At 47.2% G+C, this 17425-nt stretch overlaps 1 protein-coding gene and 1 long non-coding RNA gene across 10 annotated transcripts in view; one reads left to right on the forward strand and one right to left on the reverse strand.

Annotated features, from left to right (window-relative positions):
• The window catches only part of PSD3 (pleckstrin and Sec7 domain containing 3), a 476158-nt gene that overhangs the window by 439672 nt on the left and 19061 nt on the right, over positions 1 to 17425 (forward strand). For all 9 annotated transcript variants that reach the window (XM_057505252.1, XM_036896299.2, XM_057505254.1 and 6 more), the window contains one exon: positions 6815 to 6958. In XM_057505252.1, coding sequence (XP_057361235.1) covers positions 6815 to 6958 — 144 coding nt within the window. The remainder of the gene's footprint in view (positions 1 to 6814; positions 6959 to 17425) is intronic.
• On the reverse strand, positions 1555 to 8352 carry LOC118917962 (uncharacterized). Its single transcript, XR_005026942.2, has 3 exons — positions 7851 to 8352; positions 2511 to 2703; positions 1555 to 1766 (listed from the first exon to the last, which is right to left on the reverse strand). It is a non-coding gene; the product is annotated as an uncharacterized LOC118917962 (long non-coding RNA).

The raw sequence follows: 17425 nt of genomic DNA on the forward strand, positions 1-17425 counted from the left end.
GGAAGGCTTTACCTCTAACTGATGACCAGAAGGTACGTTAGCAGATTGCTCCAGCTACAATATGAACTCTTCAAGCAAATGCATTTACCCACTTTAATTTTGGGTAGTTGACATAAATGTTAAGCCACATTATGTAAGGTAAGAGGAGAAAAACAACTTGTAACAACTAGAGGCAAAAATATAGCCTCGAAAGTTGGGTTTTGTTCTATTGATTTCACTGGGGATTTTCCCGTTGCTGTTATTTTTCAGCAGACTGGCCTGTCTCACAGTCCCTCCTCTAAAAGGCCCATGGACAAGGTGAGTTGGAGCTAAAGAGGAACATTAAAAAGCAGAGAGCAGCATAAGAGTTTTGCCTTGTTCCTCCCTCACTGTAGAATCTGCATTTCGATTTCCAAAATGGTACTACTGTCCTGTTCATGTAGAGGAGACACATCAGTAAGTCCCTTGTATGTGGAAATGAATGTGTCTACCTGTTTGTTTTATTCTTCACACAAAACCAGGCAGTCAAGCACATTTATCAAGGCAAAAGCTCTCATTTTAAACAAATGCCTTACTCAGAAACAAAGAATAGAATGCATACATTTTTGATATTTTCCCTCATTTTGAACATAAATCCACAGAGATGAAAAAAAATGCACATGTAATTTGATCAAAATGATGAATTCAAGATTTTAAATGCGAAAGCAAAAAGCAGAGGCATCCTCCAGGGTCACATTAGACTGATGGCTGAGCCCTTTCAGGAATTTGATTTCTTTCTAAAAGAGCACAATGATTTCCTCCCCCTCAAGTAAATCACCAAGCCTTTGTGGGCCTCAGCTTTCCATTTGGGAAATGAGATCATTCTGGAATGTTTTTAAGTTTGTTTCTATCCCTGTATTTTTTGCTCAGGTCATTAGGTTTGTTTACTAAAAATGAGAAAGATGTTTTACCTTTGAGAGTAGTCACACACAATTTAGGAACAAATATGTGAAACCAAGCCTGTGACAATGAGCAGGTTACAAAGAGGAGAGCAGAGCTAGTTTGCACAGAGCCTGGGCAGCAATTGAGGTGCCCTCAGCTCCCGGTGGGCTCCTGGGCATCCCTGCTGGGGCCTAGCACCTTCAGGACTTCTGTGGTGTGCGTCTGGGTCACACGAGGTCTCCAGCCGCTGGAAGACCTGTCCTCATCCCCCCGCCCAGCCATTCTCAGCCCCGGCACTACTGGCGTTTTGGCCTGCGTGGTTCTGTGTTGTGGGGTCTGTTCTGCAAGTCGTAGGTATTTAGCAGTACCCCCAGCCCTCCCCTCTAAAGGCCTGTGTCGGCCTGTGTCATCCCCAAGTTGTGACAACGGAAAACGTCTCAGACATTGCCGAATGCCCCATGGGCTCACAGTCCAGCCCGCCACTGAGAACCATTGCTCTCGCCCAGCCATGTCCCCTTTGCACACCCAGAGCCTGGCTGTGACCCCCTCACTGTGGACTCACTTGGATGATTTCACTTCACAAAACATGTGTAACCATATGAGGGCCCTGCTGGAAAAAAGTTAAACAGTGTTAGGAAAAAGCTACACATTCAATTAAGAGATTGTCTGGGGCTTTTAAACACACACTGTTCAACACACTGTCATTTGCGAGCTTTCTGTAATTTCTTCTTCTCTCTAAACAGATTAGCCTTCGTCATGAAAATGGATTGTTGTCAGGGCAGCATGCTTCCCTTTGAACAACCTGCTGTGTAGGAGTCTCCTGCTTGTTGCTCATGGCAGTGTTGCCAGGGCACCTTTTTCTTCCTCTGTTCGGGGTAGAGAGATGAATTTGAAAATTTTTTGTTTCTCCTGGTGTCGCACTGCAAACTTAGGGTGTCATGGCCCACCCTCTTCAGGATCTAGGCAGAACCCCCTTTCTACTCATCCAGATAGATGTTATCAAACTGTAATGTGCACAGAATTTTCTGGGGAGTTGTTAAAAATGCACATTCCCCAAGTGCAGACCAGGGGCCTGGGTGTATGCATTTCTGAGACACACCAGGTGTGCAGCACCCAGGCGGGGGCCATCCTTGTAGAGCTACACTGTGACCATCCCTGCCTCCCTTACCCTATGCCCCACTCCCTGCACCCTATCACGTTACCACTTCCTGACAGGGGGTGCGGTCTTCCTCCTCCGCTTCCACAGTGTACACCACGGATTGTCACCAAGTGCTAACCATTGAAGGCAGGCCTCATGAACTCTGGCCTAGCGCTAAGGACAGTCTGGTGCTTCCTTCTCACCTGTCACTTTAAGCTGTGAAGTGACCACTGTGGGTTGTGCAAAGGGCCAGGTGAATGGGGCAATGCTGGTGTGTACACAGGCCCCATTCGCATAGGGCAGGGAGAGCGCAGAAAGAGGCAGGCCACTCTGCTGGGTGGGTGGCAGGGTCAATGAGCAGGGGACCTCCCTCCAGGCTACCCTTGGGTGGTCTCAAGATGACCAGGACCCTGCGGCCGCTAGCATCGTAAAAGCTTATGAAGAGGGTGCAGCAGAGCTCGGTCACACCTACCATCCAGATGGCCTCTGCACACAGCACCATCCCAAGGCCGTGTGCTTGGGCAGCTCCTGGTATGGAGAAGGCAGGCAGAGCCCCCGTTCCAGGTGCAGGGTGGGGTGAGAGGCCTCTGGCTGCCTGTCCAGCTCACCCACTGCCCGATGGCCACTTCCTCGGCATGACAGGCAGACCCCAGGAGCCGCCGGACCTCAGAGGAGGAAGGACCCTTGTAGTCATGTCCCTCCCCGGCCAGAACCACACCCTCCCCGCCCCACTCATTTCATGCTTCCGTCACAAGCCCTGCCACTTCAACCTTTCAAACGTCTCTCATGTCCTACTCCATCCCCGAAGTCAGACTTCTACAATCTCTTACCTAGATCCCTGGTCTCCCAACTTCTTTGATCATTCACCTTATCAATGCTAAATATTTGAGCACATATCCTCCAATATATAATTTTTTATGACATGTACTTTATGCCTTATCAATACAACATGGAAACATGCAGAACATTGTTAGTCATTAGGAGATGCAAACCCTAACCAGGAGATACCCTTCACTCCCAGTGAGAGGCTGTAGCTTGCATTTTTAAGGAAAACACCATGTTGGTGAGGATGCAGGGGAACTGCAACTGCTGGTGAGGATGCACAGGGACATGGCTGCTTTGGAGAAGGGTTTTGTGATTAGTCAGCTGATCAAACAGAGCTAACCTGTGGCCTGGCATTCCACTCCTACCTGGCACACTGGAGGCTGGAAACATACACCCACACAAAACTGTGCTCACAAATACTGCCAACACATTATTCATAACAGCCAAAGGTCGACGTGGCCACCAGCTGATGAGTGGATGAGTAAAATGTGATACATCCACGTGTGGGGTACTATTCAGCCATAAGGGCAAGTGAGGTTGCGACACATTGTGTGATACGGGCGATCCTGGAAAACATGCCAAGTGATAGAAGCCGACTGCAAAATGTTGTGTCGCCCCATTCCCAGAGCACCTCTTAGGGAGCCTGCATGTCGTGAAGTTAAAGTGTGGTGATGGCTGCACAGCCCTGAGAACATACTAAAACATGTCAAACACTTAAGATGGGTGAATCGCATGGCATGTGAATCATATCTCACTACTGATTTTGAAAATTCTTGCCAAGGGATCATCTTGCTTGGGGCGCACACCCCACTTGGAGAACTCCTGGCCAACTGTTCCTGTCAGCACTCAAGGTCTCTCTTCCCCCCACCATCCTTCACAGGGTTACCATGACACTCGTATTATGTCACGTAACCTTAACCGGCTCACTTCTGCCCACAAGATGCAGTCCAGACTCCTTGGCGTGGCCTGAGATGTGGCACACTTCCAGGGTAGATAGATTTTGTGTTCATTTCTTAGAGGTCTGTATTTAACATCTGTTAAGTACTCAGTAAAGCAATTAATCAAGTCTTGTTGAAGTTCCTGAGCTGAAGCTCAGTAAACACCATGTAAGGTTTTAAAACTGAAACACAAGATGATGAGACGACATCTTTCCAATGGAGCTCTTAGCAATAGCTCCCCTCAAACTGACTCAAGGCAGATGTTTATTCTAAATGCCATACAGCTTGGGTTTGATAAAGCTGCAGTATTTAGCAATTCAACCTGTAAATTGCCTAGCACCTTCTGAGTCATCTATCTGCTCTCACACGGCACAGAGGAAACGGTTGAAGCCCTCTCCTCTTCACCTTCCTTTTTTTAAAAAAATAATCCACTTATTCAGCTGCTGTTACGAGGGAATTACATATCAAGGATTAAAATAGGTTTGAGGGCATTATAAAAATAGCAAGGACGCTGATCTTGGCTGAGGGCTTAAGGTGTGTGTCAGTGTTACAGGCAGCATAGCTGAAGCCAGAAGCCCTGCTGCCTCCCGTCTCTGCTCAGCACCAAAGGATATGAATCCCCACGTGAGCCAGCATTTTGTCATAAGCATGTTGGGTAGACACTGAAGTGCCATAGTGATGCAGAAGGGGAAGGGCTGGTACCGTCAGGAGGACACTAGCTTTGAGAGGCCCTGAGCACAGCGTGTGGGTCGAGAGCCATGGGAGAGGTGGCACGCGGGGACCGTGAGCTGACCGAGGGCTCTGGAACCCAAGCCTAGGTCAGCGGTGACCTATTAAGAAGTAGAATGTTTTGATGCTTATGTTTCCAGTGGCCCTTTGGATTTAAGAAGGTTGTTCTGAGGCGAGTTTATGACGAGGAATTGGGGAACTGGGGCTGCTACCAGACTAGCCTGCCCTCTGAGGCCTTGAGCACGTGCTTGAACTGCATCTCCACTGACTCTGAGAGGAAGAGGTGGGGGCGCCATGGCCAGGGTCTCTCCACCGTAGAATTCCTAGGGGTCTGTATTCCACAGCTGGAAAAGAAATTAATAGCAGGAAGCGTGGCCTTTCCGTCTCCTCGTGCCCAGCGCAGGGCCCGCGCACGGCGTCTCTCAGCCCCCAGCCCTCCTGCCGCCCCCTTGTCTCACAGCCTGTGCACATGCTGCTGCTCCCTCGTGCCTCCGCTGGCCTTTCTTACCTCCTCTCCACGAGAAGTAAACGTGAGTCTTGCGCTTGGTACAGAAGGATAAAGAGCTCATTTCTGGGTGTTGCTCGCGGCTGGACCACCGGGCTGGGCATCAGAATGGAGGGCTTTGTCTCCCCTCCGCCCTCGGCTCACCACAGGATCTCAGACAGCCAAGGTGCTGGTCCCCATTGCCTCGTCAGTCAAGAAATGCTTTCTTCATAGACATGAAACGAGTTCAGTATTTTAAGAGAAATATGAAATTTTCCTCAAAGTACTATTATAAGTCGGAAAAAAGTAAATCTTAAGTGACATCAACTGAAACTTGCTGTTTAGATGAAATTTCACCATATATACTATCAACAGCTTTACCAGTGTATATGTGTTGACATATAACCACAATAATTTTTCTTGAACCTATTAATTTTCTGAACTCTCAAAGGAGGGTGCTTTTTTTTTTTTCCCTATTCTTTCCTGGGATTTCTTCATATTTTTGTTTTGTTTTTGTTAATGGAGACTTAAGAATGAATCTTCCCATCTTTCACCCCCTCTACCTGTTCATGTCACCTCTCTCGTTTATTTTTCCACTCATACTGTGCTTTTTAAAATGTTTCCTTCTATTTTGATGGCTTTAGACTTGGGGTTTTTTTCTTTGCTTGGCTTTTAAGATGTGCATTATAACAAATCCCTAAGATATTATACGTGACCCTTATAATATCTGAATATCTTTTTTAATGTACAGTGATGTTATATCATCTTAATTCAGTGTCCATAATTATTCCTTTTCCTGGGTCATCTAGTCTCCATCTAATTATTCCCTTCACACTACAATAACATTTTTATATTTTGAAATTGTGCTGGTGTTGTACAAAGTGTATTTATCACCCAGTGTCAGTTCCTTTCCATCTGCTTTCATCCACTTATTTCTTACTGTGCATGTGAAATGTACACTCAACAAGACTGGGTAGTTCACATGTAAGAGTGGAACAGAAAGCAGAGCAGGCAGACGTTTACAGGAGTGCAAGAGCATTCCAGGCTCTGTTTATTTTAAATGCTGCCCAAGGCTTTGATAGCATCTCTTGCTGGGTAGCTCATCGCTAAGGTGAGGTCAGTGGCGCCCCTGGAATGGAAACCCTTGACATAGCGTCGGTCACGTTGCGTTGGTTTGCAAGGTGCCTGTGCGGTCTGGGCCATAATGGCTCTACGGGTACATTTTAGCTGAGTATAACCAACTACTTTGGATCAATAAAGTTTTGAAAGAAGTCAGAACCTCTACACTTTGGAGGGAAAAAGCACAGGTTGCTGCATTTTTTAGAATATCATCAGATAGCCTTCAAAGAATTATTTCTTGGTGGCATTGCTTATCTGAAAAGGGGTTAAAAATCAGATAGGCTCTTCATCCTCTGGCGGACAAGGGATGCTGACAGCATTACTGTGTGGACACGACATGCAGAGGACCAATAGGCGGCCCGTGGTGGGAGCTGGACCGTTCAGCCGGAGCCTTGCCTGCAGAGGCCTGTTCTCAGCCTTGCAATGGTTACACGGATAAAGGGCTCTGCAAGGTCCTGGTTTTGTGACTAGGGGCCTGGAGAGGGAGGCTAGCTGTGGTTGCCGATTTCCGAAAGTACATGTGGACACCGGCCTGAGTAAGTGGGTAAGATGAGGCAGCAGAGACACATTGCCCTGTGCTGATGAATTAAAGCCATTCTTCAGCAGGGATTGTTAAAAGTAATCAACGTTTTTTTATTGATTTATTTTCTGGACGCTAAATGGATTAATAATTTCCTGCAGGAGGAACAGCTGAAGTCTCATGAAAGCAAGCTGAAGCAGATCACCACGGAGCTGGCTGAGCACCGCTCACACCCCCCGGACAGGAAGGCGAAGGCCAAGGAGGTCGATGAGTACAGACTGAAGGATCACTACCTGGAGTTTGAGGTGCACTGACCCTTAATGCAATAAATAGCTGTACCTGAGAAATTTTATGATTTTTCCATCAGGCAGTAACTTTTCTTTTACAGTACTGTAGCTGTGGGAGGAATCCCCTGACCCTGGCTCTAGTTTGGGAGCTCCGGGCATGGGCTGGGGTGTGAAGGCCCCTCATACTCACGATTCTGTGTGAGCATCAAACATCCCAGAATAGCTATCAGCTTATGCGCTAAAAGCAAGTTGCCTGTGTGGTGGGAACAGCGCGTGCCTGCTGCAGGGAGAAAGACCACAGCGCCAGCCGGGCACGGCCTGGGGCAGCCGCCCTCCGAGTCCTGCGCCCTCCAGCGGAGGCTGAGTCAGAAGCATGGAGGGAGACACAGCACAGGGCAGCAGGGAGCGTCAGCTCAGCCCTGCACAGTCTTGCTGCGAGGCAACACCGATGCATTTTTCCTCTTATTTACCACTTGCCCTTCACAAGGAGACTGATAAATTAAGCTGTGGCACATCCATGTACTATGGCAACTGTGGTTATTAAAAAGAAGGGGTAGGATCCCTAATCTCTGGAAAGGTGGGAAATGTAAAAGCAGGTTGAAATATTATATAGTGCCTGTTACTTTTGGCCGAATTTTCTCCCAAAGTAGGCAGTGTTAGAGCCAAGTAAGACCCTCTGGCGCGCTCCCTTAAGCTGCTGCTTTAAAGGCATTTCAAGTGTCTTTGTTTTTAATGTAGGTAGCCTATAGCGCCAAATGAAGAATCGGGTATTTTTAATCTCGCAGTTTTTGTTCCCACTGTTGCTGAATCCCTCCTACCAAGCCTGCCCTTCTCGCCCTCACCCCGGTCCCTGTCCTCCTTTCCCCTCTCGCCTCTCTGCTTCCCCCTCGGGCCTGGAGCTTAGACTCACCTGAGCACCTGGGCCACTCCAGGATCTTCTCCGGGGCCACTTCAGCGACCTGCCTGGGCAGAGGCTCCTGGGTACCCAGCCCTGGCGCTGCCCCTCACCGGGCCCTGGGGCCGCCTCTTGGCTCTGAGTCCCTTCTACCTGTCCCCACAGCTCCTTTCCTAGGCCTCAGGCCTTGGGCATTCCTCTGCCCTTGGAGTGTGCTGAGTACCCGCACACACCCCCAGCTCCCAGGCCTGACCTGACCAAAGCCCCAGTCCCTCCTCTTGGACTATTTGGCTTCCTTCCGCTTTTCCACAAGGTCAGCCTTTGCTCGCCAGCCTCCTGGTGTGCACACACTTCTGCATACTCTCCCCAGCCATGCTGTCACGCCTGTCCAGCTACTTTTGTCCTCACCAAATGCACTTCCCCTGGTCTGCATTTAAGTCCTGCTCACCTTTCAAGATACAGCCAGATCCATCCTGTGCACAGCCTACTCTGCCCCACTGGCCATGTCTGTCCTGTCCCGGCCCTTGCCGAGGTCGGTGCATCTGTCTGCAGGGAATCCCTGCCCCCACCCCGGGAGTGAGGGACCATGAGTTCATTTCTTTGCTCTATGCTTGCTTGTTAAATTGGGCAAGATTTCAAAGAAGCCTGAAGAAGTGACAAAATTTCTATCACAAAATGTGGCATGTGATTCACTTCAGTGCCTGGCACTGGCTTTCTTCATGGTCAGGGCGGATGAAGGGAAATCTTCCTTTTAGAAAAGGTAAAGGTTTAATAACAAAAACTGTGGAAGCTTTTACCAGCAAAAGACTTGAAAAAAGTTTTAAAACCACTAAGCAGTCTTAGACAACAGAGTAGGGTGAGGGTCTCCAGAAAACTAAAACAAGATAATCCACTGTGGGACTTGCTCTGGCCTGCTGGGGGTCCCAGCTTGTTTTTCTGACCTCACCCAGGTGCTGCCTTTCTTCCTCCAGCCCCAAACAAATGATTTGCAACCTGGGCAATGTAGCAAGCAAGCCCAGAACAACTAGTAAAAACAGGATGGATTCCATCTTGAAAATTAGATTGCATTTTAAAACCCAATTTGTTAAAAAGTAACTTTTTTTAACATACTCTTTAACAAACAGACAATAACTCAGTCCACTTTGGGAGCAAAGCAGGCAGCCTAGAGTGATATGCTCCCAGACCAGGAAGCTGCTATCCTGGGAGGAAATCAGAGCAGTAAAATTCTTGTAAATAACCAGGAAGACTAATAAGAAACTTAATGTCTCTTCAAAGATAAACATTTTGGGACCACTCAGCAGGTCTGCATCCCCTAGCCCTTTGTCTCTCAATCACCTATAAAACCCCTGGACAGTACACCACCCTGGGCCTCTCTTGTCCCCTCCTGGCGTGAGCTGGGAGCTCTGTCCTCTCACTTTATCTCTAAATAAAAGCCTCTGATTTGCTCTCCTAAAAAAAAAAAAAAAAAAACACTAAGCCACTCATCTTTCCTAAGGCTTGTTCATTCTTGGGAAATGGGAGTTCTCAAAAAGCCATCTAATCTTCACACTTCTGGACTGGCTTTGGCTATCCGCCCTTTAGTGTCACACCTGCTAATTAAATCTCCCAACGCCTCAGTCCCCCACTTCCAGCACTCAGCTCCTTGCCTTGAGCGCTGCACCCTGAAGGCTCAGAGCCTGTCCCTAGGAGGTGGGGGTGGCTGCAGGGCCATGGGAAGGTCAGCACCCTGAGAAGCACTCTCTCCTTTTGAATCTACCATGAGGCCCCTTTTCTGAAAAAGCAACTCAGCGAGCAACAGCATTTTCGTTTCCTGACATGAACTCAGCCCAGGCTTTGAGAGGATGTCTTCCTTTCATCAAACTCTCACCTCAAGGAGCCTGAGATTGCACACCAGGGTCCTTGGCTCATTAAAATCAGACCATATGCTGTATGTTGAGCAGGTCGGCTCGCCCGCCAAGCCGCCCTGACCTGCAGCTACTAGGAAGGCAGAAGGTACCTCATGTTATAGATGTTATCTAAAAAAGCTTTTTGTAGAAGTCATCCCTTTTTAAAGGCGAATGAATTGTAATTTTACACTAACAAAACTGAAGCAGTGTGTCTTATGGGATCTGTTTTGCTGTTATTGCAACCACTAGAATTGTCTTGTGTACTCGAGGAGATCCCTGCCTGGCATTACATATTGTGCTTTATAAGCAACATTCCCCGAGCAGCCGCTTCCTGCCCAAGCAGGAGTCTGGGAGCTGCTGGCCCGTTTGCACATCCTGTCCCCTGCTCTGTCCTCAGCTTCTGGAACATGGACTGAGTGCTCAGTACATATTTGTTGGCCAAAGGAATGGAGTGTTGACTATTGTGTATAAAGATGCCATCAGGGAAGTAGTTCTCTGGGAAAGCTTAGTAGCTCCCCCGAAAACAAAGCTAATGAGCAGGCAAGAGCGAACAGTGGCGTGCGCAGCTCAGAGGGGCCTCAGCTGGGTGCTGGCCAGGGGGCGCCCCAGGCCCACCTGCATCCTCGTCTCCCAGAAGCCTCACAGCAGGGGCTCTCACCAGTCCTGCAGTAGGCTGCCCTGCAGTTTCAGAGCAATTTTTAGAATTTTCGTGTCGTGGTAAGGAAAAGCGCTTTTGTTAGAATATTAAGCTATTGGTAATAACCCTGGGGGTTATTATTAACTTTATGCATTTCAGTTGTTTGTACCCCAAGGTGCTTTGAGTACAAACAGTTCTCCGTGGTGGGCCAAATTCACAGCTCTATGCCCTAGAACTTCTCCAAACCCCAACTGACAATAAATAATTAGAAATTCTGGTATGTAGATAGGTTCGGAGGTATATTTTTTTCAAAGTCTACAGAGAGCAAGGAGACGTCCATCTATCTTAGCCTTAGCCTGAAAGAAAAAAACTCACTTTTACCTAAAGCAGGAAACTTCGCTCCGAATAGGCTGTAATTGAACAAATCCATGGCTCTCTCTTTGTTGACTATTCATTACCGGGAAGGGGGACTGTTTTTACTGAATGGGGTCCCCAGGCTGTGGCTGTTAACATTTTTAGGAGCATTCACTTGGAGTCTAATCTCATTTTTGAAAGAGTTGTTGGGCACAAGTCTACATTATGAAACACCATCGCTTCCCAATTTCCAAAAATAAATATCAAAAATAGACTCACCTCCTTATAAGTTAACTTATTTCTACATTATTCACTTCCCATTTCACTTAAAAATGTTTGAATTGGTCTCCACGCTGCGGGTGCGTCTGTAAGTTTTCCGAGACATGGGACGCTTGAGGGTTTGCACGGATGTAGAGACTGCAGAGCTCCAGGCTGCCCAGCCGCAGCAGGTTGGGCTGCACCAGGAAACTCCTGGGCCCTGTGAGTAGCAGCCCCGCTAAAGAAAGGCCCCAATAGACACAGGCATGGCCCCAGAACGCGGCTTTGTGTTTTTTCAGCTTTGGAAAGTGCCACAACTAGAAAGTGAAGATACTATTTACTCTAGGATGTTCTTCATGTAACATTTAAGATGTTTTTAGGGTCCTAAATCATCAGTTCTTAGGCCTGAGTAGGAAAGGGAGATTGTCGAGCAGCCCAGACTGCTTGAAAGCACGCCAGGCAGCATCAGAGCTGTACTGACATAAGTGGCTAATAGAGGCACCCCAGGTTTGCAGAGAGCTGCTGGGAAGCTGGTGGCCTGCACAGTGCCACTGGAACGTGTGTGGCCCGCAGACCCTGTGTCCCCATCTGTTTCCACTGTAGGTGGTGTGCATTTAGGGGAGGCAGGCAGTCCCCTCCACACCACTCCCCATCACCTCACACCTGCACAGTTTCCACACCTGTGTTGGCGGCCTGGCCTGAAGGCATTTGCGTTTGCTTCTGCAGCAGATGCTGCAGCCACTTGGACAGGCTTTGTGTGTTAGACCTTTAAACATAGGCTTTGGAATCCTCTGCCCTTTCGTGGTTACTAAGTGGATACTTCCAGGAATATATGTTTTCAGGTTCCAGCCCAGCAGGAAAAAAGTCCATGTCCCTGATGGCTAACCCGGATGCAGAATGAAGTCCCCTTGGCTGGGCGGGCTAGAGTTCAGCCGAGTGCCCACTCCTGAATTGCGAGCTGAGGTAGCATATGCTTATGGCTGAGGACAGTTAGGACCCACACCAACCACATGGCTGGGAAGTACAATTTTAGAAACAACAAATGTCTACTTTAACAAGACATATAAAAGTCTTGGGACAGAATATTTTAATTCTGGAAAATCTAGGACATTATTGAGGCATGAAGCATTTTTTTCTGAATTTCTAATTTTTAGTGGTGTGTAAAATGGCATGATTCCTTCTGAACCTGACATATTTGAGAATAAGCATTCTGTATAGCATCATTAAGGAAACTCAAAACAGCTCATACCTAGAAGTGCACACGCTAGAAATGTCCAGTTGTAAATCCCCGGTGGGTGGTGGGCAGGTGGTTTGGCTTAATCCTTTTTGCACAGATTCTCTGGTTGTGGTCTTAGCCCTATCTCCTCTGATTGTTTTTCTTTTTTAATTGACGTATCATAAGTATATACAATCATATGATGGTTTAAAATCTCTAATTGCTGTTTGGTTGTCCACATTAAAGAAGTCATCATCACACTGGACCAGCAGTCCTGTCACAGGGGCAGTGCCAGTGCTTATCTCAGCCCAGGGCCAAGGGTCCCAGCACAGATCCACCTCTGAAACATGATCCAACTATTAGTTTATGAGCGGCCTTGGTCCCATAAGTGCAAAGATAGTTATCACCCTTTTACCCCTGGTATAAGTGAGGAGAAATTCCACTAACGTGCTTAAAGATGAGAAGCAAGTCACTGTCTTAGTAACCAGGCCTGCCTGGAGTCAGTGCCATCTCCTTTATAGACACGTCACAGGCTGATTCTGGTCTGGATCTGAGAAGCTAAGATACTGCAGGTTAACAGAATTCTTGGGGAAATTGAATTTCTTTTTTTGGTAATAAGTATTACAAGTTCAAAGCTAGAGACCTAAGATGAACAGTTGCCAGGCACTCGAGGCTGGTTCATAATGAAGATATGACGCTGACGTGTGGAATTGTGTTTCTACGACATGATGGAAGAGGGCTAAGCAGCGATGTATTGTCATCCGTAAATGGTGCCGTGTGGTTTTGAAAGGAGGAGAAGCTTAGCAACATGCTCCTTTGAACGACTTTTTAAATAGACAATTGAAAAGACGCAGGCCATCCGTCCCTGAGAAGGCAGAGTGAAGGGCCGGCACGTGGCCCCCGGCCCTGGAGCCCTCCTCGTGCAGAGGTGTCTGATGAGGCCGGTGCTTTAGGTCAGGCTCTCGTCCACAGGGAAGGGCACACACTCACCGGGATGAGCTCGTGTGAGAGGGAAGGGACTAGTCGGGGAGGCAGGAGGCCGTTTCAGGCTTACCCTTCTGTGTTTGTTGTGTAGTTACTGATGTCCCTGGGCCTCAGTTTCTTGGCCATAAACATGAGACAGGATTGGTTGAACTAACCTATAAGGCCCCTTCCAACTCTGCATTTTTGGGGAAAGTGACATAGTTCATTAGGTTAACCTGCTCTCACAAAGATCCCTAAGGGTGGTACCAGAGAACAAGAACATGTGGATCTGGGGCCATCTGGGAATGCGGACCAGCGCTATCTGACAGGTGTGCTGTGCCTCACACATGCAGTTTTAAACCTACTAGTAGCTACATTTAAACATTAAAGAAAACAGGTAGAATTAATTGTATTAACATTTTTAAATTCAACACAATATATCCAAAATAGCATTTCAACATATAATCAGTATAAAATAGTAAGATATTTTATATTCTTTCTTTGTTGGTGCTCAGCCTTCAAACATTAATGTATGTTTTACACTCATGGCTTATCTCAGTGCAGGTCAGGCTAGTGGCCAGCACACGTGTCAGACTGTGCAGTCTGCTTTAAAGTCAGTCGGGTTGGGAGACCAGGTGACCTGCCTGGGTACCGGTTGCTTAATTTAAGAGGTGGCAGCGAACTGCCGTGGCCATGGTCCTGTAAGACGCCACAGGGGCTGCAGGTGGCGCCTGTCTGATGTACCAGGGTCTGTGCTGTACCAGTGGATTAGTTTTTGATTATTACGTCTGGGTAGAGACACAGTGAAGAGGAGGCTCTTCTGGTGTGACTGACATTGGCTGTAGCCTTCAGTTTGCCTTTCGTACCAGTAACATGAGAGACAAGAGCAGCCCAAAGACATTTCCTTCACAAGGCAGTCACTTTGGAAGACATTATGGAGGGTTCTCAGAAAACTAAAAATAGAAATACCATATGATTCTTGGCCATGTTTATGGCCAAGAAACTGAGGCCCATACCTGTAAAACATACATTAATGTTTGAAGGCTGAGCAACAACAAAGAAAACAAAAACACAAATTCTAAAAGAGATCCACCCTTATGTTCATTTCAGCATTATTTACAATAGCCAGGATATGAAAGTAACCCAAGTGTCCATTGACAGATGAATGGATAAAGAAGATGTGGTACAGATATATGATGGAATATTACTCAGCCATAGAAAGAAATCCTGCCATTTGTAACAGCATGTGCAGACCTAGAGGGGATGATGCTGAGTGAAGTCAGTCAGACAAAAAAAGATAAATACCATATGACTTCACTTACATGTGGAATCTAAAAACCAAAACAAATGAACAAATAACCAGAAATCAGACTGATGGACACAGAGAACAGACTGGTGGCTGCCATGTGGGGGGAAGAGGTGAGGGGATGGGTGAAATGGGTGAAGGGGATTAAGAGGTACAAACTTCCAATTGTAAAATAAGTGGTCATGGAGATGAAAGGACCCCAGGGAATATAGTCAGTACTATTGTCATCGCTTGGTATGGTGACAAGGTAACGACACACCGTGGTGAGCGTTTTGTAAATCTGTATCCATAAATGTTGAATCAGTATGTTGTACACCTGAAAGTAGTAGTATATGCCAACTAGATTTCAATTTAAAAAAAAATTTTTTTATAACGGAAGTTGCTGTGCGAACTGTGTGGCTCTCCCCCTCCTTGGCTCCCCCTGACCCTCTGGCCACTGACACTCCCCACCTGACAGGTTGCCGGACTCTCCTCTGGCCTAACTCTGCCCAGAGAACAATGAAAGAGGTGTTGTTCTGTTTCACCTTCTTAGCACTCCCTAAAATAAGAGTACTTAATCTCTGTCTCCACTGAGTTTCTTCTTATTGTTTTCTAGAAGAATCCATATGCTTTCGATGAAAGAGTCTTCAAAATTCTTTTGCTCAAGCAGCTGCTCTGACACAAAGAGGCTTTGGGGGCAGGCAGGCTATTGAGGTTCCATAGGTACATCTGCTTCAAAATTACTCATCAGACTTAGAAGGACCAGAAATGTTTTCAAAAGCCAAGAGATGTCTGCTGCAGGAGCTCTCAGCTCAGCCACCATCAGAAGTCAGCCCGCCCATGGCATCGGCTTCCGTGGGAGCACTCACCTCGGGGCACGTGCTCCCACACACCGAGGAGCGTGCAGGGCCCTCCACAGCGGGGTTCTCCCTGGATCAGGTCTGGCTTTTGGCAAAACTGTGAACAAAATACCTCACAGCTGGTTTTATGGGTTCGCCTCTCCCTCCCGAGAATCAGTACTGTGTCATCTTCCCTCTTGCTTCCGAATGACCCTCACTCACTTAGAGAGTCGGCAGGGGTCATGGGGGAGGTGGCCCCATCCCCTCCTCCTCCCATGGGGAGCTCTAGATGGGGATCGGGGGAGGACAGGGACCCAGTGCTCTGGCTCAGCGGTGGGAAGATGCCTTACAAAGCCAGGCGTGAACGGGACACAACCCGGAAGATGGCAGTCACGGCTCTCCTCACTTAAAGGGCCAGTGGAACTGCAAGCACACGAGGTGTAAAACTGCTTTAAGCTCAAAAGCAACTAAGAAATCTTGGGGATGAAATATCCCAGGACACTGCAGGGAAGGCAGTTGGAAGGTCCTTCAAAGGCTCCTCGAACCCTACTTTAAAAATTACTTTGATTTCCTGGAAGGACTGGTCCTGCCCCCTCCTGAGCGACATTGGCCCTTCTGGAGCTGTGAGGCCATGACAGACAGGAGCCCCAGGAACGTGCTTCTGAGGGTTCCTCGTGAGTTCAGGGTGTCCCAGTACAGTCAGAAGCATTAACGATATAAACTGAAAGATCAAGAGCATGAGCTATATAAAAATCTTGTCATAACAATCTAACATTTTGTTTTAGATGTACGTTCCATATAGAAAAATTTAGTCAGAGGCAAACTTTTATTCCACAGAATTAAATTTAGCGTCTTACCCAGGTAAATCATATTGCCATAGCTCAGACTACTGATACTAGATGTGGAGAAACTTCCTATCCCTGTGTTTCAGTGCACAGTTTGTTTTTCCATTTTGCTGAATAACAAACGTTTTAACCCCATAATCCCATCAGGGTGAACTTTCTTTCTTAGTTAATTTTATATTTGGCAGTTGTCAAAGCCTTCACACAAGATCGTTCAAGGAGGGGCCCTTGGAAGTCAGCATCACTGGACCCACAGAGCCAGGAGTCCTGGGGGTGACAGCACTTTGCAGGATTGTGCCATTGGCAGGTTGGAACAAAGCATTTCTGGAATTTCCCATCTAGAAAACAAAATGTGTACTATTCTCTAAGTAAGCTTTGAGTTCAAATTTTAAAAAGATAAAAATCTGGATATTAATACAGACTAGGTTTACAGAAAGGTTTAGAGAGCTAGAGAAACTACATGGAAAGGAGAAAGCTGTGTTTTAAAAATTGTTTCTCAGCAGGAACCAGGGGTACCCTCCTTAGCAACCCAAGTCCTGTTCTCCACGTAGGCATCAAAGGTGCCCTGCAAAGGTAAACACACCCAAGGGGATGTGCCTGGTCAGTCCTGGCTGCCAGGTGCTTATATTACTACACAAAACTAAGCTTTTTATTGTAACTTTCTTGGTTTTAATTGAAGTCACAAAGTTCATTTAGAAGCAATAGAGCCAAAAGGTAGACTGAAAAGAAGGAATTGCATTCACGCTTCCTCAGGTTGTCCCAGAAAGCCACGAATACATGCTCTAAACTGAAAATGTATGTTTCCTATATTTTCACAGTGAGTCACTCTGCATGCAGAAGCCTGCCTGATCTGGGTACAGTAGCATGGGACGGGGATTAAAAGTTTATTTAAAAAATATAAGTGTAGCATAGCTTGATAGTACTTGGAAAAGGCTCAGTTTTGACTGTGGTTGCTTCCTGAAGTTAGCAGGCAGTGGTGGCCCACTGGTCAGGGAGAGGTCCCTGCACAGGAAGCGTGTCACAGTCCGGAGTGTCCGGGACACGACAGGCCAAGGTGGAGCAGCACCCACCTTAGGAGCTGCTCATCTTGTTTGCTTCTTTTTATTGTGTCGTTTCTTTGTTTCCCAGTGCAGAAATCTAGGAGCAAAATGTGTTGTGCTGTGGCCATGACATTATTGGTTTTCTTCTCATTTCCTTGTCAGATGGCCTTCTCCCGTGCCTGCGTGAGAAGGGGAAAGGTCCGGAAGAAATGTATTCAGGGTTTGATTGCTCAAGCAGTGAGGTCAGAATGCAAATGGCAGTACCGAGTT

The sequence above is a fragment of the Manis pentadactyla genome, chromosome 7 (assembly GCF_030020395.1).
Source record: "Manis pentadactyla isolate mManPen7 chromosome 7, mManPen7.hap1, whole genome shotgun sequence".
Taxonomy (NCBI): domain Eukaryota; kingdom Metazoa; phylum Chordata; class Mammalia; order Pholidota; family Manidae; genus Manis; species Manis pentadactyla.